Genomic DNA, 26,466 nt, shown 5'->3' with positions numbered 1-26,466 from the left:
CTTCCCTGCCACCCCTCCCTCCCATGACTGGCCTGCCTCGGCCAAAGGACCTGTATTTGTGTTTCCGGGGGCTCCGCCGCCGGTCCTTGCTGTTGTGGTAGTAGGGACAGGCATAGCCCTGGCGACACAGCCTCGGGGGCTTCTTGCACGGCTCCGTCTTATAGTTCCCCAGCACATAAGCAGTCTCTACACAAGGGGGCCAGAGGCAGGGGTCAGGTAGGTGAGGCAGGAGAAGCCACTTGGGAAGGGGTCCAGGAGCTCAGATCGCCTCATGTGCCAATGCCAAGACTGAGACCCAGGAGGAAGGTAAAAACAGCCCCCTCACTGGAGACACTCAAGGCTCACAGGATCAAAACGGGCAACGTGACGAGGGCCAACAACACATGCACATAAACACACCTAAGGGCAAGGCATGTCTGGAGAAACTCCCCAGAAATGGCCCCGAATGGAAGGGCTGTGGCTGGATGTAAGGCGGGATGAAGACGTGGTGGTGAGCCAAACCCTCAGGGCAGCTCCAGGCAGAAGAGGAGAGGGGACAGACACTGGACAGGAGGCACAGCCATTTGTGGGGCCCCCTTTACCTTGCCACCGTGGCTCCTCGCTGAGGATTTTTTCTATCATAGCATGGCTCGCAGCCCCAGCCGTCTGGCCCTCTGTGCTGCCCTCTACTGCGGTCTGGCCGTTTTGCAAGGCCTCCATGGCCTGGAGCTCTCTGGGAGGAAAGGAGAGGACAGAGAGTGGGGACGGGGCATGAGGGGAGACCCAGAGCGCCAGCCCCTGGGTCAGCAGCCGGGCCCCCACCCTGGCCCACAGCCATCAGCCCAGCATGGCATCCAGCCCACCTGATGTCGTAGACAGGGGAACGGAGGTCATGCGGCCCATGGGCAAAAGCGCAGTGCAGGCCGTTTTTGGTGCAGTTGCCTTTTGAGTCTGTCTCGTGGATACAGATTCCAGTTTTGTAGTAGCGGAGGTGGTACCTGCGCTCAGTGTCCCCTGTGGTCCTGTGCAGGAATGGGCACCTGAAACGTTGTGTATGGGGGGGGGGGGGTCACTCACCTTTGCCCCATGGAACCTGGGCCATTAGCCCACGTGCGCCGCCCCCTCCCCCGAAGGCTCTCCCCACCACCCGGACGGCGCGCTGGTTGAGGAGGCCAGCGGTGACGGGCCCTGCTTCGGGGACAGAACCCCCTCCCACCGCCTGTCGGACGCTGTAGCTTGATGGGGGCCCACAAGGGCCCAGGACTCCCACTTCAGCCCGCTCAGCAAGTCCTCTCGGGCTACTTGGCCAGGGCCCCGGGCTGACTTGAAGAGAAGCTCCAGAGGGGGGCACACTCCTGGGAGAGCCAGTGCCGCCGGGATCTGCAGGGGTGCACAGAGAAACGGCCTGCTCCAAGCACGGGCAAGCCTCTCGTGCTCCAGGGCTGCCCCAGGCGGGGGGCATGGGGCTCAGAGGGTGGGAGAGAATAAGCCTCGGACCTCTGGGAAAAGTGTGAGTCCAGGGACGGCTCAGTGAGTTGTAGCCACAGACCCCAGCAGGGCTTCCCACTGCCACCTCTGCGAGGCTCAAACGGGAGGGTCAGCAAACACTCCCTCTCAGTGATGTCCCCGGGCTTGCCCTTTCTCCTACTTAGCAGAAGGGCTACACGGGTTTCCCAGAAGTGGGTAAAGAAGAAGAGGACTGCCCCAGAGGACGGCGGGGTCTGAGCCCCAGGTCCAGGCCACAGGAAGGCAGGCCAGGCCACAGGAGTACTCACTCCCCAAAGCAGCCTCTGGCTGGCTTCCCAGGCGCTGCCCGGCCTGTTCTGACCGCACCTGACCCAGGAGACACGAGGCTCCTCTGAGGGCACGCTGCGGGGGGCGGGGGTGGGGCACTCACTCGTCGCCCTCCGGGCAGAGGCCCGTGGCCTCGTCGTACTTGGTGCAGTAGACGTCGGGGCTGTAGTTGAAGGTGCCGTCCCGCCGGCGGATGGAGCGGCGGCGGCGCTGGTTCACGAAGTGCCAGTGGAAGCAGGTGTAGGGCCGGTGCTGCGTGCATTTGTGCTGCACGAAGAGCGGGCACTGCTCTGTGCGGAACTCCTTCAGGTACCTGCAGGGAGAGCCCCCACGGAGGGTGCGCCAGCAGCAGAGACTTAAGCCCCTTGCTTCCCAGCAAGAATCTAGCCACCAAGTCCTCCGAGGACCCTACTCTGGGGTGCTAGTTCCATTAGCACGGCGGTAGAAGCCCAGAGCTAAGGGTGGACCTTAGCATCCAAACCCTCCCAGTACCCCGCTGCCCAGCCAGCCTCAAGAGCGAGAACCACAGACCACAGCCGTCAGCAGTCTCCCATGGCAGCCGGTGGAGGCCTTAACCAGCGGCTTAGCTCTCTGAGCCCTGCCTGAGGTTTCCCAGGCCAGACCACTGATCACAGGCAAAGGGCTGCAAACAAGAACTTGAGGAGCTTTCCCCAAACTCCCGTAAGGTCCTCTGCTGCCTAGGGGACCCGGATCCCTGAGGGTCTCATCTGTCCCAGGAGTAGGGGTGAGGCTCCAGGCTGAGGGCTGGGGAGGCTGCTGCTTTGGAACTGAAAGGCCAAGTCGCAAGGCATTCCTCTAAACTACTGAGTCAGAAAAAAATTGTCCTGTCTGCCTGCTTGGTCCCAGAGACACTTCCTAGCACTACACAGGTTAGTGCATGGGAAGGAACTCCTTTTACAGAAGCATCTGGAGACTCTCCCTCCCAGCCTTGCCTGCCCCCAATGGTCTCACTACTGTGCACCCACAGCAGCTGGGGTTGTTTACATCCTGACTAACCTGGAGATTTGGGGGCACTGTCCTTTTGGCCTCCTCCCAACCTCTGTCCCTCTACTGTGCATGTAATAGCCAAGAGACCCCAAGACAGCACTCTCCCATGCACCACCCAGTGGAGGGCCCCAGACCCACTTACCCCCTTTACAGAACATGCCATCCATCTGTGTTTTGGCTCACTCTATGTATCCAGGTGGAGGGTGTCTTAGACTTGGGAGCCCCTACACAGCGGGGACAGGCAGGCAGTGTAGTTGTCTTTATTCATTCCCTTAAGCCCTAACAATGCAGGCAAGAAATGGCTTGATAGAGAGCATCTGATGCCAGCAAAGAGGATGATTCTAGAAGGCACAGAAGATTGTGTGCAGAAGGGGGCACAGAGGGAGCAAAAACCTGAAGTAACTGTCCAGGTTTGGAGCAGCACCTGAAGCTAGAAGGCATGGGACAAAGGTGAGAGGATGTGGCTCATGCCAGGATACTTGGGGCCTTACTAGGCTGGGCATACAGAGGGTATAGGGACAGGTAGGTTGAGGGTGAGACTTTCCAGACAAGTTTTCTTTAATGCTAATGAAAAGTGCTGAAAAACCCTCTCCTCCTTGAAGTGTGGAGTGTGTCCAGGTGTACGTACTGAGCTGGGGGAAGCTGGAGCTGGGTGCTCCCTGCAGAACACACGTAAAGGTTTAAGGGGCAGTAAAATTTCCAAATAGAGCCTGTGGTTCATGTGGCACATGTTTATTGAGCAGCTACTAGGTGCAAGCATGGCAGCAGGCACTGAGGACCCTAATGAAGATGCAGATCCTTGCCCCCGAAAGCCCTAATTTCTTGGGAGAGACATACAAGTAACAGGCAGAATCAATCAAGTGCGGGAAAGGTTCTAAAGGAGGTTGGCTGAGGGTTCCTTGGGAACCCAGCACAAAGGGCGCAGGCTAGGACAGAGGAGGGGAAATGGAGAGGTGCTGGTGGGTGAAGAATGTGGGAAGGATGTTTTAGGCAAAAGGCTAAGTATGAGCTTATTAGAAAGTGTGTCTGGGTCCAAGAGTTCCAATTCCAAGTACCTTTGTGGGATGTGAGTGGGGTGGAGAGGAACTGGAATGGGGAAAGGAGGATAAGGTGTGGCACTGAACACAAGGTCTTCCTTCCTGTCTGGTTAGAAAGAAAGCTGTACCTCGTGCGGCACCCACGTCCCAAACCCTGGCACTGAGACGGGACAACCATCTTCCTAACCCCTGGCTCCTCCCTCCTGGGCAGCACATACTTCATTTGACTCTGGACTCACTAGGAGACGAACTCAGGAGCTAAGAGGTGGAAAATGGAAGAGAAGGAAGCAGAGTCCAGGGCCAGGAGCAGAGAATAGTGAAGAGTGGTTAGGACTGTCAGACCCTGGGACACCCAGTTAAATCAGAACTTCAGATAAACCAAGTATTTCATGGGGCACACTAATAGTAAAAATGTATCCATTATTTGAAATTGCAATCTAACCGGCATCCTGTATTTTTATCTGCTAAACATGCCAACCCTGAGTGGTGCCTGTCTGCTTGGTATCAGTGCTTCAGTAAAAAACCGGGCGGCAGCCAGGGGAAGAACTCTAAGATGTGGTCCCCCTGACTCTGGGCATAGTCTGTCCTCTTGAAGAAGCAGAGCCTCGGCAACCTGCTTGCTTGGGACAGCCCTGTCCACAGTGCCACACGCAAATACCAGGGCTCCCCAAGGGCACTGACTGGCAGGGATGCCACAGAGGACAGACAGGACGCAACAGATTATCTCACTTTGAGTGGTAGGCCAGGGACTTTGTACTTTTTAATAAACCAGTCTCTGCTTCCAGCCTCTCCCCTGTCCAATTTCTACTACACAGCATTACTTTGCTCTTCCTAGAGCCCAAATGTAATTCTCACTTTCTTAAAAGTCTTTAGTTTCCCCCAGTAGTTCCAGATAAGCACCGACTATTCAGCCTGGCATTCCAGGCCCTAAGCATCTGGCCCAATATTTTTTTTTTTCTAGCCTTATTTCCCTTGATTCCTCTCCATCCCAGCTGCTAAAACTGGAGTCCTGGGTGTCTTGCAAATAGATCTTTAACTTCCCTTTATGTCCCTTTCCTTACCTGCAGACCTCTTTCGAGACTGAATTCCACGGTAATAAATCTGATACCAACTACCTCCACGGTGCCTTGGCTTCCACTGGTCCTCCCCTTTCTGCCCTTGTCCTCAGCTAAAAGTTAGAATCTCTAAAGTTTTGCCAGCATGTTCTATAGACATTTTTATAGCCTTTATCCTGCAATGCATATTAGTAATCTGTACATTTTTCTCTACTACTAGATTATAAAATCCTTGGCAGCAAGTAAGAACCAAATAGTCTGCTGGATGAACACAAGAAATGAAGTCACAGAAAAGGCAAAGCCCACAGAACAATACCTACAGCTTTAGGATACCGCCAGCAGACAGAGCATGGAGAGGTGACAGCCTAATCCCCACTCCTTTGTGAAAAGCACCACAGTGCAGGAAACCCGCAACTCCGCACACAGGGCAGAGTACCCTGCGGAAAAGCCCTCACGGAGAAGGGGCTGAGTGACCAAATTCATGCAGACACAGAGCCCACTTTTAGCCAACTACAATCAGAGGAGAGAAATTTCTAACATTTTTGCTAAAATCTTGAATGGAATTGTACCACCTCCTACCTAGGTATCAAAATACTTGTTCAGAATTTCCCATTCTCCCCCTCCTACTCTGACCCTGTGGTAACAGGCAATGCAGTGCCCAGGATGCAGGGAGAAAACCACTTAGAAATCACTTTCCTATTTTCACGGATTGAAATGAAACAAACTGTCACTGTTAAGCTCCAATTCATCTCTACATCTTAAGGCTTTGAAAGTTCAAGAGCTAAGGAACTAAATAGGTTGAAATTCACTCCAATTCAACCAACTCTTGGGAAACCCAAGAAGTCCTGGGGTCTGAGGAGAGAAGACATAGCGACTACTCACTTTCCCCGCCAGCTCGGAGGAAGGCACAAGGGCCACCCCACTACGCTCTTCACACTCCCGTCTCCTGGGAATACCTGCGCTCAAGAGTAAAAGCCAGGAACACAGAACAGTTCCAAACTGCAAGGCCTTGGTGAGCTACTATGGCTAGAATGAGTCCAGAAACCACACAGGCCCTGGGCAAGTAAGAGCGCTGTCTGAGAAAGCCACGCCTTCAACCAGAAAAAGGGATGGACCTCGACTGCTCAGAGCTTTACCTTTTCTAAGCAGTGCCCGTCACATCTGCCCCAGTCTGCCCCACAGCTGAGCTTAATCAAAGCTACCTTTCACTCCTTTTCAGGACATCACATTAATTATCCCACCAATGGTTTATCTGTAAATGCAAAAGATTATTATGAAAGTCACATGCCCACTTATAAAAATTTTGGAAAATTGGCAAAGTTGCTCTTAATCCCATCACTAATGTTATCAGCCTTTTGGTAAATTTTCTCTTGGTATTTTTACACAGATATAATCATAATGTACCTATCATATTGTTAACCCACTTTATACAACTATTAATACTTTTCTAAAATCAAATATATGAAGCCACATTAAAAAAATTAAAAGTTCTTTCAATATTTATTGGATTATTTTTATTTTCCAAAACTGTAAGTAACAGCAAAAAGCACGCTATTGGAAATCTAAATTCAATCACTTGCCCCACTAACAGTGATAGCACATAAGGGATTAACAATAAACTCAGTAAATTACATCACCCTGAAGGAGGTGTTAGATCAAGCGTTAAACTGCTACCAGTTCAATTTCCAGCTAAACCTTAAATCCTATTCCAAGTTGTCTAACTTAATAGATTTATCAGTGTGGGTGTTTCACCCAAAGAGAATTTAAACAAACAGAATAAACAGAAAAGTATCAGAGGTGACAGAAAAACTACGTATGTTTAGAGGCAATGGGGAGAAAGGAGCTGGTATTCTAATCCGTATCTAGTTCCCCCACGGACTCTAGAATAGTGTTGCATGGCCTCACTTGGACTCTACTGTCTTGCTGCCCCTGACCTGCTCTCTTCCCCAACAATAAACCAGACTAGAGCAGGGTCAGCAAACTTTTCCTATAGGAAAAGAACCAGTTAATATTTTAGACCGTGAGGGCCAAGAGCCAAACTGAGAATAATATGTACTTACAGAACAAGAGAAAACAAACTTCCACATCTTTTTGATGAAATTCAAAACATAGTAATTGACTACGAGTTTTGTAGAGGCTCTAGTAAGATCAGATTTGGGGAGATGGGATAAGATTTGGAAAGTTAAGGTCCCTTCATCAAACCCATTACAAATGTTGGGGCGGCTGGGTGGCTCAGTGGGTTAAAGCCTCTGTCTTTGGCTCAGGTCATGATCCCGGGGACCTGGGATGGAGTCCTGCAGCAGGGAGCCTGCTTCCTTCTCTCTCTGCCTACTTGTGATCTGTCAAATAAATAAATAAGGGGCGCCTGGGTGGCTCAGTGGGTTAAACCTCTGCCTTCGGCTCAGGTCATGATCTCAGGGTCCTGGGATCAAGCCCCGCATCAGGCTCTCTGCTCGGTGGGGAGCCTGCTTCCTCCTCTCTCTCTCTGTCAAATAAATAAATAAAATCTTTAAAAAAATAATAAATAAATAAATAAATAAAAATCTAAAAAAAAATTGACTACAAATGTTCCTCTGTTAACATAGACTCTGTGATCAGATTTTGTAAATTTCATCTTTGAAAATGTCTTTTCACGGGACGCCTGGGTGGCTCAGTCGTTAAGCATCTGCCTTCAGCTCAGGTCATGATCCCAGGGTCCTGGGATCAGAGCCCCATGTTGTGCTCCCTGCTCGGTGGGAAGCCGGTTTCTCCCTCTCCTACTCCCCGTGCTTGTGTTCCCCCTCTCGCTGTGTCTCCCTCTGTCAAATGCATAAATAAAATCTTTAACAAAGAAAAGAAAAGAGGGGCGCCTGGGTGGCTCAGTCAGTTAAGGTTCTGCCTTCGGCTCAGGTCATGATCCCAGGTTCCTGGGATTGAACCCCACATTGAGCTTCCTGCTCTGCAGGAAGCCTGCTTCTCCCTTTCTCACTCCCCTTGCTTGTGTTCCCTTTCTGTCAAATAAATGAATAAAATATAAAAGAAAAAAAAAAAGAGGGGTGCCTGGGTGGCTTAGTGGGTTAAGCCACTGCTTTCAGCTCAGGTCATGATCTCAGGGTCCTGGGATCGAGCCCCGCATCAGCCTCTCTGCTCAGCAGGGAGCCTGCTTCCCTTCCTCTCTCTCTGCCTGCCTCTCTGCCTACTTGTGATCTCTCTCTCTGTCAAATAAATAAATAAAAATCTTTAAAAAAAAAAAAAAAGAAAATTTCTTTTCACAGATAGGTACTGCCAAATGCGGTTACCATTCCACAAGCATGATTTTAATCGAGCACATTCTTCTCTTAGAAGACAGCTATAGAATTCTATTAGAGTCTTGATAGTTGCCTTTTAATCACTTCCAATCGAAGGTTTGGTGTAAACTCTTTAGTTGCACAGGTAAATGGATTCTGAAATAAGGAAATTTCTTTTGCATCCACATCCAGCAGCAAAATCACTGCTGGAACTGTAGTTTGTGTTCAGAAATCATCCACAGTAAGTTTGTGTAGGAATGGAGATCTTGCCTTTAAACTGAAGTGTATAAAGTAGCTTGACATGACATGATTCAAACATTAGATGTCGAAGAAACTTTACTACAATTTAAGATTTACAAAGAGGCTGTTCGCCTTGTAATTTTAGGCTGAAGTCATTAAGAAACCTTATCAATTATGCAGAAAAAGCCAATTTCCAAAGCTTCTCAACATTCAAGAACAGTGGCTGAGAATCATTCTTCTCATTCAGAAAAGTTTCAGCATCAGCCCTGAACTCAGGAAATTACAAGAAAACTTTACCACTGTTCAGCCATCAGACCACTGAGCTGTAGGGCATGCCAGAATATTCAGCTTCTCTAACAAAAAGTCATGGAATTGACTATGATGGTGAAGTCCACAAGAGGGAGTAAAGTTCATTGCTGACTCTAACAGTTCAATAACATGGTGGATTCAAATATTTTTCTGCAAAATACCTGCTGATGAATACAGTGAATAAGTCTACAGGCTTTAAAGAGCTTAGGTTCTCAAAAGCTTTGTAAATTTGTCCAGTTAGATCTTGTTCTGCTCCATACCTCTATTCTTACCACCATCAGCTGTAACAGATTAGCAGATCATACTTCAGGTTGTACTGAGTTTTTAACTTTTTTGAAAATATTCTCAGCTGTCATTGTTTTTTTGCTGCTGGTTTTTTTTTTTTTTTAAGATTTTATTTATTTGACAGAGAGGAGATCACAAGTAGGCAGAGAGGCAGGCAGAGAGAGAGAGGAGGAAGCAGGCTTCCCGCGGAGCAGAGAGCCTGATGAGGACCCTGAGATCATGACCTGAGCCGAAGGCAGCGGCTTAATCCACTGAGCCACCCAGGCGCCCGCTGTTTTGTTTTTTTAATTCAGCTGTCATTGTCTTAAGTAACTATTCGCTGATGCTAATTCTTCAGGCACTTCAGATCAGGCACTGACTCCATGAAGGAATCAACTGAACAGTTAACAATGACATCTGTTGACTCATCAAGAGCCCAAGGAAAGGCGCATGAAATCATTTGCCTGGTATTCTGACTCCTGCTATTCCTCCCACGGACTTCCACATTTGAGAAGTTGTTCTTGACAAAAGGCTAACGCTTTTAAACAAGTTTGTTTGCTCAGGAGAAGTTTCTTCAGCTGCTGCAATCACACACAATGTAATTCACTCAGTATCATCAGTATCAGTAGACGGCTTTCCCAGCTCAGCTAATCAATGAGCCACTCGAGAAACTCACTCCAGTCATAGCCTCATTTTCTTTTTTGTGAAGAAATTCTGCTCTGATGAAAACAGTCCCTTTAAGATTTCTAATTTTTCTAACCATTTCCTTCCTATGCGCTGGGGCTATCATGACAACTCCTTAGTCTGGTAATGTTGACTGGTCTTCTCACAGCACAGCTCTAACTAAGACAGCTTTGCCATCTAATTTAGTAACAAAAGAATTCACACTCCATTGTGCCCTAAAAACATGACATTTCAAAGTCCATTTTTCTCCTCCTCACCTGTTCTGATTGGCAGGCACTGGTAATAAGGAATAAATAAACCACTGTGGTGTGCTAATACACACCGCACTGCGAACACTGGCACGTTGTAATGGTGTCCTTGCCATCTGCAGTACACCGAACAGCAGTGCCATGCAAGGAGAGTGCCTCGTGCAGTCTCTGTCACAACTACGGAATCCTGCAGTTCCGGTGCAAAAACAGCTAGACAACATGGAAACCAATGGGGGTGGGGGGTTCCGTTAAAGCTTTATTTATGCATCCCGAAATGTCAATTTCATATAATTTTCATGTGTCATGAAATAGTGTCGATTCTTTTTCAACCATTAAAAATGTAAAAACCTGGGGCGCCTGGGTGGCTCAGTGGGTTAGGCCGCTGCCCTCGGCCTGGGTCATGATCTCAGGGTCCTGGGATCGAGTCCCACATCGGGCTCTCTGCTCGGCGGGGAGCCTGCTTCCCCCTCTCTCTCTGCCTGCCTCTCTGCCTACTTGTGATCTCTCTGTCAAAAAAAAAAAAAAAAGTAAAAACGATTCTTAGCTCACAGGCCATACAAAGGCAGGCAGCAGTCTGCATTTGGCATTATGAGCTGTAGTCTGCCGACTTCTGCTCTGAAGAGTTGGTATTCCCCAACAGGCCATAACCTTCCCTTCACATCCCTACACTTCTGATCATATTGTTCCTGGGGTTTGGATCCCCCTTTTGGCTTCCTCTCCACATGAGGGTTCCCTGACACAGCCCACTGGAGTTAGTCCCGCTCCTTCCAGGTTTCCACTACAAGGTATGCCCATGGCCCAGAGAGCCCCTAGAACAGCTGATTTCAGCTGCTTTGTATGTCACCATGTCTATCATTTCTGCACCTCTGCAAGAGCTGGCCCACAGCAGAGATTCAAGATAGGTTAGAGCTTCGCAAGTGGTACCAGCCTGGTCCACAGCAGCTATGCACTAACCCAGCAAAACAGAAGCAATTCCGATCTCTGATTTACATGCTTCTCCTGGCAATTTATAAACCAGTAACTTCTCTAGCTACCTTCCCCACAATGTCTGCACAGCCTTGTTCCTCACCCTGAATGCTAATTTTGAGATCAGACTCATATGCAGAATAGGAAAGTAACCAGGATTGCTCTGTAATTCTTGGGAATGTATGGAGATCGCTAGAGATATATTAAATTCCTTTTTCTCTTTCCTCCAAAAACTAGGGGTATTATGATGAGTATTTGGCAAAAACTGGGTACAAACCAAAGATTTATCAAGAAAAATTACGGAAGTATGTCACCAGACTATAACTGGGGGAGGGGGGACCTAGAAGGGAAAATACATCCAGTATTATTGATATTAGAAGTCATCTTGACTTTTATTGAATTATGATTAATAACTTGTAGAATTAAAACCTTTTTGTTCGTGAAGAAATCCACAATATTGGGGCACCTGGGTGGCTCAGTCGTTAAGCCTCTGCCTTTGGCTCAGATCATGATATATATTTATATATATTTATGTATTTATACATAAATAATTTTTTATTTATACATATATATTTATTTATATATATTTATATATATTTATAAATATAAATATATATATATACATATATAAATATTTATTTATATATATATAAAATGGGATAAGCGTCTGCCTTAGGCTCAGGCCACGATCCTGGGATCGAGCCCTGCGTCAGACTCTCTGCTTGGTGGGGAGCCTGCTTCCCACTCTCTCCCTCTGCCTGCCTCTCTGCCTACTTGTGATCTCTGTCAAATAAATAAAATCTTTAAAAAATTTAAAAAAAAAAGACTAAATAAAGCTAAAATTTAATTGGCAAATATTTGGACAATTCCGAAAAAGCACTGCAGGGCTATAGAGATTTGGTTTCCCAATCTCAGGTGCTCCTGGTTTAAAACATTCTCTCTGGCAGAAAAGCAAGCTCAGATAGTATTCAGGCAAATAAAGTCAGCGTCTAATGAATCTGTGTGTCTGAACATTTCAGGTAAGCTGGGATTCTGTAACTGACTTTTAGCCAGAGTTCATTTGCTAGGACCTCAGAGCCAGCGTGAACCTCCTGGGTGCAACAGAACTACCCTAACACACAGAAACATAAACAGGACTTCACGTTTAAGTGCTACAGGCACTTACGAGACCAAAGGCTTTCACGTGGGGGCGCTGCTCACGGCTAAATGACTGCGGCGGCCCACTCTTCACTGGGAAAGGTCTGACACCTGTGACCCGCCTGGCCTGGAGAACTGAACGATGAATGGCCTGAATGATACAATGCTGGCAGTTAGTCCTTCCTACATGTCCCCACTTCCTTCTTCCTAGGACTGCGCCCTTGACCCAACGATTTTGGAACTGATAAAACCGAGGAGAGAAAACTCATGGACGGTTCACTCACATCACTGATTCTGGAGAATGTATGTGAGGAGTACTGAAAACCTTGGTTCATTCTTCCCTAAATAATACCTTGACTTGATTCAGTCTTCCTGGCCTGAAAAACCCCCAATGTGATGGATGTGCGAGTATATACATTTGAACCGATTTGTTATTTTTACACTGTTTTCTGTAAAACAGTCTTTGGCCCTGTAAGAGCCGATCTGTTTAGTTTAGAACACCAATCCATCATGTAAGATACAGGTAGCTGACAGAGGCTACTGGAAGAAGGGCAACTGGGGTAAAATTTGAATGGACATGGAGGGGAGGAAGATGTTCTCTGAAGACAACACTGACCCACACGTACCCTAGGAACTGATGAATCCACTTCAGGGCAGATGTAGCTAAAGCAGCATCTGGTTAAAGCTGTTGAAGGAGGGAGCAATGGAACTGAAAGCAGTAACTTGGGCCTTGTCCAAATATTGGTAAGAATGACACACTGTGCTAATGCCATGTGCTATTTTAAGCACTTCACATATATTAACTCACTTGGACCTTGTAACAACTCCATGGGGTAGGTACCATTAGTATCCTCAGGAAAATGACCTACAAAGAGAAAAGTCACTTGCCTAAGGTCCCACAGCTATTAAGAGGCAGAGCTAGGTTTCAGACCCAATCAGTCTGGCCCTGCAGTCCGTACTCTTAAACACTGCCCTGTTGACTATGCTTTTCTTAAATGAGCTACAAAGAAAAACAACAGTAATAGCAGATAAGCATAAGTGATTCTCTAGAAGCTGTTCAAAATATGTTAGGGAGTTTTTAACAGGCCGTAATTACAATAACCACGAAATAAGTTACTAAAAATAAAAGCCAAAAATGTTAACTTTAACATACTCTACTGGAAATGTAATATTCATTTTGTATATTCATTATAAAGTACTCTTTAGTTCAATCATAAAATTTAAATTTTGGATCTTTTTTAAATAAGAAAATACAAGCATAGGCTTCTACCTTATATTTGGATAGACTGATTTACACAAATCCTAATGTGGTGGGCTACCAAATACTTGGCACCTCTAAGCAGTAAAAGTCACATCCAAAGACATAGCAATATTCTTACCGTTATTAAAACTTACATATAAAGACTACTATTTGAAACTTTTACATCATAAAACACCAGGCCAAAAGTTTTTCTCAACCTCTTCTTTCCTAAGCATAGCTACATCTCCTCCAAGGGGGTAGTTTTGTGACAATGCCAAAATCTCACAGGAAGGTGGGCACATGGGCCTTTCCCCTCCTCATAAGAAGTCAATTTGTTAGGACTCATTCTGGCCACGTGGTGTTTCAAACACTAGTAGGAAACAAATGAGTCGACTTGGGGACACAAAAAGTAAACTGTGATATAAAGAATAAGGAATGGGATGAAACATTTCAATAAGCTCAGATATGACATGTTGATACTATCACAGGCCTGAGTATCTTCTTTATCTCCTAAATAAGTTGAGCCCCAGCAGGAAAAAGGTCACCTCACAGAGAATGCTATGAGATTTTTAAGTCGCTAGACTCCTTTCCATCTTCTCTTCCTCATCAGCTCTTGATACTGCTGTCAAATTCTACACACTGGCAAAGAAAAAAGGGGTGAAAGTTGAGGGATTGTATAAAGACATAATAAAAAATTTGTGATAATTAGAACTAAAATATAGCCATTGATATAATTTAAAATGCCTAAAACATGTGGCTTGTCCTTAAAGAAATGTCAATGTGAACATTAAAACAACCATAAATTATCTGAGAAAGAAATTCATTACATTTCAGCAAGAAGAGCAACTTTCTATCTCCCACCCACCCTAGGAAGCTCAATTCATTTTTACAGAGGCAATGGGGACAATGTGCTTGTTCCTTATAAGGGCTGTCAATTCGGAGACAATGTGAAGTACAACTACCAACAACCAGGAGTCTCAAACTTGCTGAGTATTCACTTCTTATCTCAAAGGATCTCCACAGACCTAGAACATGGGGGCATTCACCTAGAATGGATATAAAGGGACTGAACCATTGAGAAGGCTGGAAAAGGGGCACCAAGGAGGTTTTCACAAACTATAGGCTTTCCCATACCAAACGATGCTGCCAAGCTCTGACAGGCCACATGAGCCTGACAGACTCTTATGCACTGATTTTTAAAAAAAATACTTTTTAAAACAATGACTGAGATATAATTTACACAACATAAAAATTTCACCATTTTAAAGTGTACGTCTCAGTGGTTCTTAGGATATTCACCCTGCTGAAGCATTACTGTCACTATCTAATTCCAGACCATTTCCATCACCCCAAAAATAAACCCCACACCTATTATCATATGTACTGATTTTACCCACACTTTCTCCGCAGATATCTCTGTGGCCCATGCAGGTATATTAAGATGGCTGGCTGCTCTGAATCTACACAGTATCTATATGGTAAGAAAACAAGAAAGCTACATTGTCCAGAAGGATACTAAACCGAAATTCTTGGCATTTTTAGCAATTACACTAACGTAATGTTTATATATTGGCTGAGAATGGCAGAGAAACTTACATTCAACATCCATCTTCACTTAACACATTAGTGTGCCCCAAATTCATCCAAGATGTTAAAAGAAGGGAAGACAATCTACTAGGATTAGCCATAACTGTCCATAGTTGCAATTTCAAAATACAGAAGATGCAAATGTAGGAAACCTCCTTTAGTATCAAGCATAGCTGGATTAAAAAAAACAACAACAACAACAAAACGAAAAACTCAATCATTAAATAAATACTGCCCCATTTGGGAAAATAATCCCTACACCAGTCCGGTATTTAAAGTAATGCAGCTTTAAATGCAACCTTACTTTTTATCATACTTGTGACCTAGAGCCTCTCCTACGAGAAAAATAACCTTTAGGCAAAGGTCTGGCGGGAAAGCCTGCAGGTGTGCGATGCTCAGGCTGCTGCAGGGCTCTCATTACCTAAGTGAGCTCATGGCTTCTAAGACACACAGGAAGGAGACCTCACCTTCAGGCATCAGGGTGTTGAAAGCGGGAGGAAGTAGGTCCACGAGGGTGTCTTGCTTTTGTGCACTTATCTGGGGTGCTATTTCCAGAGAAGGAGCTCCTTTATAGAGTGTGCCCAAGATGGATTTCTCTAAGTTGCTCTCAGAGTTGTCCAGCTGCCCTCACCAATAAGTCAGTCTTTGTAGGTTGATAGAAACCACCAGTCAAAGCAGATGCAAATGGATTGTGGGGAAGCCTTCTTTAGTATCTAACATCGCTGGATTAAAACAAAAAAACTTAACCATTAAGCAAATCTTCATTTTAATCATTACTTTCACAGCAAACATCAACTAGGTGCTACACTTGACTCTACCCTTAGCAGGGGCACTTCATTATTAATGGGGATTTTGTGGGCTTGAGTGAAGACCACAACGAGCTCTTCATTTTTGTCCCGCAAGAAATTAGTTCTACTTGATAAACAAGTAAACAAGATCCAGAAATATTTATTGGTAATTGAACTCATGCTTGCTGAGGTTGCCTAGCAACACTTCCAGTGACTTCTGTTGAGCAACAAGTTGTTCTCTAGTAACGTATTTACAATTTTATTGCAATTTGCAATAATAATTTAAATACGTTTTCATTTCCTGGGTTTTCCAAAACACAGTCAGATGCAATCAATAAAATTCGGAACATTTATACGATGTATAAATTAACAAATTTGCTTCAAAATAGTTATCTATGGAAGTACTGCCACATTAACCCTGTTTAAAGTTGCCCAGGGAACAGTCTCTAAGTTAAAAAAAAAAAAAAAAAATGACACTTGGCTAGAAGATGCTATAAAGCATTTATCCTCTACCTATAAGAAATCACGCAGTGGCCAGAAAAACTCCAAAAAAACCTTCACTAAACTAGAATTTCATTTTTCCTTTACTCCAAGGGCATTAAGAAGTCTGAGAATCAACTGCAAGCAAAGGAATCCAAAAATGATCTAATGTCTTTAAGGCTTACATCCTCTTCTAGGATCAAAATAATGAGGCAGAAACCTGGATATTTTGGAAGGCAGGTTCTTTTGGGTGACCTTTCAACTATACACTTAAAATAATATAACTGTTATCCAGTAAAAAATCCAAAGTTAGCTAAATTCGTAGATACATTTTGGAATGCAATTGCTCCAAAATTTCCCATTCATAAAACCGCTTCAATAAAACTCTTCTAATACAATATACAAGATGGACTTGTTCTGGAAATAGATGGCTCAAATTCAGTCTTTGTCAAATAAAAGGACAAATTACCTAGCAAGACGTCAGGTGGTTCCTGTACTGGAAGAGGACTAATACCTGCACATTATCATCTTACTGCATATGCTAGCAGACCCTTGGAGCTGAGTAAGAGGAAATTCTAACAGCCACTTTCTTTTTTTTTTTTTTTCTCTTATTAATATATAGTTATTTTTATTTTTTTATAAACATATAATGTATTTTTATCTCCAGGGGTACAGGTCTGTGAATCTCCAGGCTTACACACTTCACAGCACTCACCATAGCACACTCCCCAATGTCTATAACCCCACCACCCCTCCCAACCCCCCCAATCCCCCCCCCCCCCAGCAACCCTCAGTTTGTTTTGTGAGATTAAGAGTCACTCATGGTTTGTCTCCCTCCGATCCCATCTCCAACAGCCATTTTCTAAAGGGTTGAATTCCTCAGGTCTAGTACAAGTGCCTACTATACCAATTTGCTAAAAGGATTATTTCAAAGTTTTTCTTAAAGCAAGATTATTCATGAGTTTAGGGGAAATATACCAACAAAACTATCATTCAAACTGTTAATACTCCTCTTGGTTTAGGAAAAAGAGAGCTCTCAAATTCTAGGATTTTATCTGTGGGGCAAGAAGGCAAGCCTATGGAAAGGCAATATTTGTTTTTGTAGATTCAACCAAGTTTACCAAGATCGTCTGCCATTATGATAGGCGGCACTCAATTTTTAAACTTTTTTTTTAAGTTTATTTATTTTTTAAGTAATCTCTACACCCAGTGCGGGGCTCGAACTTACAACCTCAAGATCAAGAGTCACATGCTCTGACTGAGCCAACCAGGTGTCTCGAGTGGCACTCAGTTTTAACAGATTTCTTCTGGATTAGTGCAAAGATGAGTGCATAGTACATTATCTCAAATAATATCAGGCATAAAACACACACAAAGTTAGTGTAATTTATGTATAAGTAAGTTTTAAAAAGTTAAAAAAAAAAATTAACCGGTAAAAAAATACAAACATACAACCCCCCCCCCCCCACACACACAAAGGGCTTATATCTCTATTGCAGAAAGGGATCTATGCAATATATAAGGCCATACTCGACTGGTACAAATTCTGGAAATTCATGTTGCAAGTGAGAATTTTAAAAATACTGGCCGGCTCAAAATTTTAAATATTAAAAGAAAAACAAAAATATTCCTGTGGTCTAACCTCCAAGGGTAACAGATGGGCTCACCTTAAAAAAAAAAAAAAAAAGAAAAGAAAGAAAAGAAAATCAGTGCCAGTACGTGTACAGGTGCCATCATCTGTATCCTCAAACGCCCTGCGATCCGAAGACCTCAGATGACAAGGAAAATGAAGTTTTCCAAATCATCAAAACTTCTGAATGCCCATAAATCTACCAAGGAAGACAACAGATGTCTACCTCTGATTTTCGGAAATAAAAACATAAACATATATGCAAACGAAGAGTTAACAGGAAATAAAAAGATGGGAGCACCTACAACCCCCAATCACCCCGTCAAGCTTGGGCTTTCTGTTGATTACTAAGCCACCTTGAGAGTCAAGACTGATTACTCTGCACTTAGCCCACAAGCAATGGAAAGAGATTTTAAACAAGCAAGCATCAACAGAACAAAAACTCAGTTATTAACATTTACACAGATGTTGACTTGTTTCATCTGTCAATTCCAAATGGTAAGAAAACCCTTCTAATACAGATTCCACAGTCGACTCAATGACAACACAACGTACAGAGGTTGCTGAAACATAACCCCAAGTATTGTATGTTACTGAAATATATGATCTGAGCAACCACTTTATAAAGAAGTTCCAATCATGGGAAGTCTGCAGATTTTCAAATCAAACCATACAGTGGCTTGACCAAATCACTCAACGGATCAGTATTCTCTAAGGCAAGATCATTTCACCAAAACCGATGGAAGGATAGCAGAAACAACTCCAGGGAGGAAGGACCCGCAAAGCAATGGCCACAATAGAAAAGTAACAGTTAGCACGAGTCCGACTGTAGCCAAGAAAAGACAGAGCTTCAACTTATTTCAACCAATAGCAGGGAACCTCACAAAGAAACCAATACGCTTCCTAAAACCCAGGTCTCCCAATCCCAGAACAGCTTCCTAACGGGGCTTACTCCGGTGAGTGACAAACAGGAGCTCCTCCTGTCTCATTTAGTTCCCTCTGCTCGCATAGAGGCTTCCTGCTCTCGGCTCACCGGGGGGCAGTACTGGGTGGCTCTCAGGGCTGCCAGCCTCAGGTCCACCTGGGGGTGCTTCTGAACACGCACAGCACCTAGGAGCCCCAAGCGGAGGCGAGGCGCTCAGAGCATTGGGGGGGACACGGGGGGGGGGGCTGGAAACCAACATTTTGCTCAACAGGAGGGCCCGCCTCTGCAGCCTGCTTTCTCCCGAGGCACCTCGCACTAGGTGGTCCTTTAACGTGCCTCGAAGGACACAAGGAGGCAGGAACCTCCCCTCAAACACAGGCAGATTCCCAGGGAGCGGGTTTTCCATCTACTGGATTCCTGCGGGGCGAGCGTCGCGGCTCCCTCTGCTACCGTACTTCGCTTGGGCCTGAAGACGCGCTCGGACCCCGTCGCCCTCGGGGTCCCTGACTCAGGCCGGGCCGGCTGTCCCAGCGAGTTCCAAGCAAGAGGGGCCTCCACAGACAACATAGGGGCTTCGGGGACACAAAAGGCCTCCCGGGAACGGAACGCGGGGCGCCTGACAGAACCTCGCGCCAACCGTCATTCGCAGCGGCGGCAAGGCCCGCCCCCGGGGCGCTCATCCTGGTTCTGGGCTGGGCTTCTGCTCGCCCCTCGCGGGCCTGATACTGTGGTTTTACGGTCTGAGGAACAGTTAGGCCTCACAGGCCCGGCCTGAGATGTGCGCTCTCCGCACCCCGCACTCCCGCCTTCCCCACTCAGCGGCGGGGCCCGGCTTTCCCGCCCCACGGCCCGACCAAGGGTTGGTGGCAGTTGGAGGCAGTTAGGACCGGCCCCAGCAGGTTGGAACCGGTCTGGGCCGGGCCGGAGGAGGAAGGGGGGGAGGGAGAGGCCGCCTCGCGCTCTCCCTGCGCGCGTGACTCACGCTGGCCGCTGACGTCAGGCGTGCGCGCGCGGCGGGGGGGGCTCTACGTACGTGTAGTGCTGCGGTTTCTCGGGCTGTGCCTGCAGCACCTGAGCGGTAGCGGCCGGGGGCGCCGAGGAAGCTGCGGAGCCGCCGGGCCCGGGGCCCTTCGACATGGTCCTGTCTTCCTGCCTCTTCGCCGCTCCCCTTTTATTATTCAGTCTGCGCGGTCCGCGCCGAGGACCCAGTGCGCCTGCGCCGCGCCACGAGAACGTGAAGACCCCCCGCACGGCAGCAAGGGTTGCTGGGAGTTGTGGTCCTGGGGTCAGCTGGAATTTTACCGTCGGCAGAGGGTTGCTGCCAAAGTAATGGACCACAATACCCAGGGATCTTTGCAGACGGTGTCCCGGATGCTCAGGGCCCGCCACGGCTTGTGGGGATTGCAGTCCTGCTGCGTTCCTACTTCTTAACAGTGCGTTTCCAGTTCGTAGGAGAGCTTTACTTGAAACTGGAGCCTCTAGAGTGGAGAGGGCCCGCAGCTAGAGAGGCCCTGACGACTTCTGTGAAACAGTACAAGTGTAGTTTCACCACCAACAGTGTAATAATTATCTCGCCACCAGACTTACTAGGTCTTAGGTTCAGTGCTGATGCCTGCCCAACAGTGCTTCAGAACCTGTATTGTCCGTCCTTAGCTCTGGGCCTTTGTGCTGCAGGCACCTGCAGTCCGCCAACATCCTCTTCATTCCTGCGGCCAGGCTAACGGGGGAGGCATGAAGGAAAGTCTGACTACCAGAAGTCAGCCTGAGAAATCTTTGCTAAAGTAGAGCTGCACGATGCAGTACTCCGTTCCCGCGTCTTTGCTGAGGCGCGCGTAAACCTTTACCAACCCTGCAACCTGGAACTCCACAGCTTGGGTCCCTCCCCAGCTCGACGCCTGGCCTGACCAACTTGTTTCCAGCACGTTAGGGGCCAAGGACGCTTTAACACACTGGGTCACCCAGGCATCCCCCACCCATGAAGTTCTTCATAGGTATATTGACACTTGTCATTTAACTTTGCTTTCCATAATGAATCTATTTAAATCCCTTGTGTTTAAGACTGATTTATATTTGATTAGATAGGTTATCTAGTCTAGTGATTGTCACGTTAAAGAGAAACGTTCCCAATAACCTTAGGGATGCAGGAGGGTGCAGTGAATGGAAAACTGTTAATGTTTGAAAATGACACTTATTTTATTTAGTCCCGAGTAACCTCACATCAGAAGCCAAATTGTGGGGCACCTGGGTGGCTCAGTGGTTTAAGCCGCTGCCTTCGGCTCAGGTCATGATCTCAGGGTCCTGGGATCGAGTCCCGCATCGGGCTCTCTGCTCCGCAGGGAGCCTGCTTCCCTCTCACTCTCTCTGCCTGCCTCTCTGCCTACTTGTAATCTCTCTCTGTCAAATAAATAAATAAAATCTTAAAAAAAAAAAAAAAAAAAAGAAGCCAAATTGTCAGCCCACAAAGTTGAGAAACTGGTATTTCCTAAACAGGCCAAATCAATTGTTTAACCACTAGGGGCGTGTGAAGATGAAAAATTCCAAAAGGACAAATAAGAGTTGTAGTGTATTGTTTTAACGCTGTTATTAAATCCAAGTAATTGACTTGTATGGTAACCCCAAAATACCTAAGCGCGGTGTGAATGAAGACATAGAGTTCACAGCACTAGGCTTTAAATAAGCTGTATACCATAAGCTTCAGAATGAGGGTGTACTGGTAAAATTGGGAGATGATATCATCCAAACTGTTTAATTTACAAAAGAGGAAACCGAAACTCAGAGAAGTAACTTGCACAGTTACTCAGCAAGCCCATGCCAGAACAGGAACTAGGATAGTAGCCTACATGCTGCATCACATTCCACATTGTTTTGATTGTATAAACATTTTTAGTTCTTTCCCATTTCCTGTGTTGCTTTTCCTCTCCTGTGCTAACTTAGGAAAAAGAAAAAGCTGGATGACGGCTGAGTAAGAAGGACAAACTATTCCCACTAATGGTCCGTTAAGTGGATGAATGTAAATCTTTACCTCGTTTCTGCTGGAGCAATTATTTCCCCTCTAGTAATCAGCCAAACTGCAAGAAGGAAAACAAAACTGGAGTGTCTGTCCTCGGGAGGCTTGGGACAGACAGGATTCTGGATCTTTTAGAAAATCCTAAAAAAAAAGAAAAGAAAAGAAAAGAAAAAATCCTTGGAACACAAAGGGGTTGTTAACTTAGGAACCAATTCCTTCTCCAGGCCATTTGGGCAGTCAAAACATGTTAAGAGGGTATTTTTCTGGTTACATCCCAGAACATTTGAGAGCCTTTTGTGTGGGATCTAACCAGTGCCCTGATTCTCAGCTTTACTCAAGTTCTGAGGACAGGGCAAGAGCCTCCATCTTGGTTTCTCAGCATCACATGAATGAAACAGAAAATTTAACTCCTCCCCTACTGTAAACTTTGTGCTGAAGGCAGAAATTAAAGTTGACCAAATTATCGCATAAAAGTTTACATATGTAATATTTAAATACAAATTGTGCCTGTTAAAATTGAGAGGGCAGAAATGAGAGGAATTTGGTACCAGAGATTGGGTGAAAGATATTTTTACCGTAGCAGCTTTTTCGCATTGAGCCTTTTCCCCCTCGCTATTGATACTGAGAACAGACCTTGGATGCCACAAGTAAATTTCTGAGGTATTTGTGTTTATGTACAATAATTATTTGAGTTGAAATCTACATGTACACAGAATTTTGATGATTTAAAATATTCAGGGGGAAAAATTCAGTAAACCCACAGTAGGAACTATGGAATAAAATGTACAAAACTCTATTTCGGTTTTCTGAGTTTTGTTTGGCTGGTCTCAAACTTTACCCTGCTTTGGTATTCTATATACCTGTATCATCAGGAGAACTAAACATTACAATCTATCAAAGATATTTATTTAGGCAAAAGTAGGGATTACCATACCATTAAATACAAGGACACGTGTTAATTTCGTTTTCTTCTGTTTATTCCTTATGGACATGTAAATGTTGTCCTAGCACTATTTCCATTTTGGCTGCAGTCATTTCATTCAGTTGAATTACATAATTCAAAAAAATGTTGCTTAGAAGGCTACTTCCTTAAGCCATTGAAATCACAAAGTATTTTGTGATAGCCTAAGAATGTACAAAACAGTTCTTATAAAGCCATACACTGACATATTTTTTTGTCTATTATTTACCCCTACCTACACCACCAAACAAAAAGAACTGCTGTTTGGTTAAAATATATTTGCGTGATACATGAAATACTTGGTGGCACAACATGATTTGCTGAATTCTAATTCTTTCACACTATGTACGTAACTATCAATATGTGAAAGTAGTCAAAGGAACACATTTTATTTTACATTGGAAAATATTTACAAGAATTTCCCTGAAGTAATCTCTCCTTCTGCATTTTATTGGCGAGATGCGAATTTGGTTGGATTCCTAACCATCCGGACCCTGAAGTCCTCATACAGACCAATGCAATTCATTTGCATTGACTTTCTATTGTAGAGCTTTGGAACCAAGGGAAGGATCCAAACATAGCTTCATTTTATCCAATCAGAAGAGCCGTTTCGTGCTAACCTCTGATTCGTCCATTCCTCTTTGCATTCATCCAATCATTAGGCCACTTTAACAGCCAATCAGCGGCCTAGATGCCCACCAATCCGGGAGCGGGGCCGAAGCACGGCCTTTGTGTCGGGGATGTCAGCGCGTCGGCAAAAGCTCCCGCCAATAGAAAAAGTCGTTGGTGTATGTAAATGAGGCCCCTGTGACGCAGGGACGCAGCGTGAAGCGTGGGTATAAAAGCGGAGGCAAAGGGGGGGTTTGGAGCACAGAGCGGTTTGGTCGTACGTTGGAGGGTCTTCTTTTCCTTTGCTCGGCGACTGCGGCTCTTCACTGGGCGGCAGGAGCGGCGCGGCGGTCGAAGAAGCGGTCTAAGACTTCGGCATTGGGTAAGCGTTGGCGGGTTTGCTCGTGGTTCGAGGCCCCGTCGGCCGTTAATGCCGGGGGCCTCAACCGTTGGGGACGGAGTGCTGGTTGGTGAGGGCTGCTCGGGCCGCCGGCGTCGGGTGTGAGTCCGGGAGGTTTCCCCTTGGGGCTTCGTTCCGGAACCGCGTCTCCGCCTCTTTCCCGGTGGTGATTCAGAGGTCCCGACGCCGGGTTCCGGGCAAGCGGGGCCTCCGCCCGTCGAGGAGGGGAAGTGACTCCTCCCCGCACCCCCCCTCCCGGGGGAGGCTGCTGCCGCTCCTCGCAGCCTGAGTCATTAGGGGAGGGGGAGGAGGCGGCGGCCCCGGGCCATCTGCCGCCGCGAAGAGGCGGGAGGGCAGGGGCGCCCGGTTCGTCCCCCCGTGACCCCCCCCCAGGGGGGCGAGCGTCGGGGCCCCGGAATCACGGATGTCTTTCTTAGGTAAAAGAAAATGGCCCGAACCAAGCAGACTGCCCGTAAGTCCACGGGTGGAAAAGCGCCCCGCAAACAGCTGGCCACTAAAGCCGCCCGGAAAAGCGCCCCTTCTACCGGTGGGGTGAAAAAACCTCATCGCTACAGGTAGGCGAGGCGGCAGGCAGACAATGACGGGGCGGCGCGCTGGCCCGTGCGGGAGCGCGTCCTGGGGCTGGCGCCGGGCTCTGTCCGTCCCCGGGTGTCCGCTTACACTCCCCTCCTCGCTGCAGGCCCGGGACCGTAGCGCTTCGGGAGATCCGTCGTTACCAGAAATCCACCGAGCTTCTGATCCGGAAGCTGCCTTTCCAGAGGTTGGTGAGGGAGATCGCCCAGGATTTCAAAACCGATCTGAGGTTTCAGAGCGCCGCCATTGGCGCGCTTCAGGTAAGGCGAGCACGGCTGTGTAGGGTCGGAGGGCTCGTGCGTGGCTTCTCCTCCGCGAAGAGAGTGTAATAGTGTGGCTCTTGTCCTCAACAGGAGGCCAGTGAAGCGTACCTGGTGGGTTTATTTGAAGATACTAATCTGTGTGCCATCCACGCTAAGAGAGTCACCATCATGCCCAAAGACATCCAGTTGGCTCGCCGGATACGGGGAGAGAGAGCTTAAGTGAAGGCAGTTTTTATGGTGTTTTGTAGTAAATTCTGTAAAATACTTTGGTTTAATTTGTGACTTTTTTTGTAAGAAATTGTTTATAATATGTTGCATTTGTACTTAAGTCATTCCATCTTTCACTCAGGATGAATGCGAAAAGTGACTGTTCACAGACCTCAGTGACATGAGCACTGTTGCTCAGGAGTGACAAGTTGCTAATATGCAGAAGGGATGGGTGATACTTCTTGCTTCTCATGATGCATGTTTCTGTATGTTAATGACTTGTTGGGTAGCTATTAAGGTACTAGAATTGATAAATGTGTACAGGGTCCTTTTGCAATAAAACTGGTTATGACTTGATCCAAGTGTTTAACAATTGGGGCTGTTAAGTCTGACCATACATCACTGTGATAGAATGTGGGCTTTTTCAAGGGTGAAGATACAAGTCTTAACCACAGTGTAACTTACAGTTTCCTTAAAAAAAAAAAAAAAAGAAAAGAAAAGAAAAAAAAGTAAACCTGGCAGCTATAGAATACACTATGTGCATTTATAATAGCTATTTTATATATTGTAGTGTCAACATTTTTAAATTAAATGTTTTACATTCACATGTGGTGGGGAGTCTTGTCATTAAGGTGTGTGTAATTTAAAGTCAAGTTGGTTTTCTCCTAACTAGACTGCACTTGTTTTCATAATAGTAAAATGCTTTACAAATTATACCTTGCATAAGTCCTCATTCTACCACATGTTAACTAACCCTCTAGCTGATTAATGCAAACACTAATGGGGGGATTTTATTTATAAGGGCTCTAGACTATAATACCGAGTTATTCACACCAGCATCATCTGTTAATAATAATCTAAACTAGTTAGTGCAGCTTTTCTTTGTGTTGTGGTTGGTCTCATAACTAGGTTGAGTTTTTCTCTACCAAGAGGAAACAATAACCGAAGTTCTTTTCCTTGTGGAGTTTGTATTATAATAATCCTTAGAGTAAACTTGCTGTGGGGGAGGGGCACACAACTCCAGCTTGAACCTCTGCCAGTTAAGATGGTGTCGGGTTAGGTTACATCTGATACATGGTCCTGGGAAAATCACTATAGACATGGCCTTCCAGGTGGTTTTAAAAATTATCCTTCTATTGAAGTCTTCAGGTCAATTATGTATGTTGGACTAAATTTACAAATAAACTTGTTTATTCAACTAAGTGTCAAAAACCTACATTTGAATATACAAAGCTTAAATACATCCATTATCTAGATTCTTTGTATCCTGAAGTTTGAGCTTAGTTTATACCTGGTTTTGCTAGTAGACAAGGAACCACTTATACACAAAAATAATAATGAAATTTCTTTATACAAATTATTTTAACAAGTTTAAAACTCCTTGTTGGTCTAAGCTGCTCTTTCAGCTTTATGCTAGTTTTCTTAACCATTGATGGTTCACTGTATGCATAGTGTCTAGATGTCAGCGAGACATGGGCACAAGAGCCACACTGGCCATCGGACAAGCATTCTATGTGTTTGGAGCTGGTAGCTATAGAAAAATAGTTGTGCCCTAATAAGGTAGCTTCATTTTTTTTTTTTTTAAATGTTTGGTTTCAAATTAAAGGGACTTAGGGCAAAAGGCAAGCTAAAATAGGTTTGATTCTTGGCAACTGAATGAGCCTCCATGACGCATCAGAGGTGGAGTCTGATATATAAAGAGCTGGTTTTCTAGAAGGTTCGTTGTAACCAGCTCTGGAACAGTGACTTCCCAGTTGTGATGATCCAGCATTGCGCTTCTGAAGGACA

At 45.8% G+C, this 26,466-nt stretch overlaps 2 protein-coding genes across 6 annotated transcripts in view; one reads left to right on the top strand and one right to left on the bottom strand.

Moving 5' to 3' along the window:
• The window catches only part of UNK (unk zinc finger), a 33,115-nt gene extending 13,294 nt beyond the window's left edge, over window positions 1-19,821 (bottom strand). For 2 of the 5 annotated variants that reach the window (XM_045985657.1, XM_045985661.1), the window contains exons 1-5: window positions 19,671-19,820; window positions 1,877-2,086; window positions 843-1,019; window positions 582-712; window positions 51-186 (exon numbers count right to left, since the gene is read on the bottom strand). In XM_045985657.1, coding sequence (XP_045841613.1) covers window positions 51-186; window positions 582-712; window positions 843-1,019; window positions 1,877-2,086; window positions 19,671-19,774 — 758 coding nt within the window. In that variant the 5' untranslated portion in view covers window positions 19,775-19,820. The other 3 variants (XM_045985660.1, XM_045985659.1, XM_045985658.1) reach the window with 3 other exon arrangements.
• Window positions 19,822-23,442: 3,621 nt separating this feature from the next.
• On the top strand, window positions 23,443-25,880 carry LOC123929706 (histone H3.3A). Its single transcript, XM_045985685.1, has 4 exons — window positions 23,443-23,596; window positions 24,052-24,189; window positions 24,315-24,468; window positions 24,562-25,880. The coding sequence occupies exons 2-4, from the start codon at window positions 24,062-24,064 to the stop codon at window positions 24,688-24,690; spliced, it is 411 nt and encodes a 136-aa protein (XP_045841641.1). The 5' UTR covers window positions 23,443-23,596; window positions 24,052-24,061; the 3' UTR covers window positions 24,691-25,880.
• The last annotated feature ends 586 nt before the right edge of the window (window positions 25,881-26,466 follow it).

This window comes from Meles meles, chromosome 18 (genome assembly GCF_922984935.1).
Source record: "Meles meles chromosome 18, mMelMel3.1 paternal haplotype, whole genome shotgun sequence".
NCBI lineage: Eukaryota > Metazoa > Chordata > Mammalia > Carnivora > Mustelidae > Meles > Meles meles.
This window is presented reverse-complemented; position numbering and strand designations above follow the sequence as displayed.

Bases quoted from the DNA above. Each gene is read 5' to 3' on its own strand.
- LOC123929706 (XM_045985685.1), top strand. From the start codon at position 24,062: ATGGCCCGAACCAAGCAGACTGCCCGTAAGTCCACGGGTGGAAAAGCG. The intron at 24,190-24,314 runs GTAGGCGAGGCG...TCCTCGCTGCAG, and splicing joins AAAAAACCTCATCGCTACAG to GCCCGGGACCGTAGCGCTTC. The intron at 24,469-24,561 runs GTAAGGCGAGCA...TGTCCTCAACAG, and splicing joins CCGCCATTGGCGCGCTTCAG to GAGGCCAGTGAAGCGTACCT.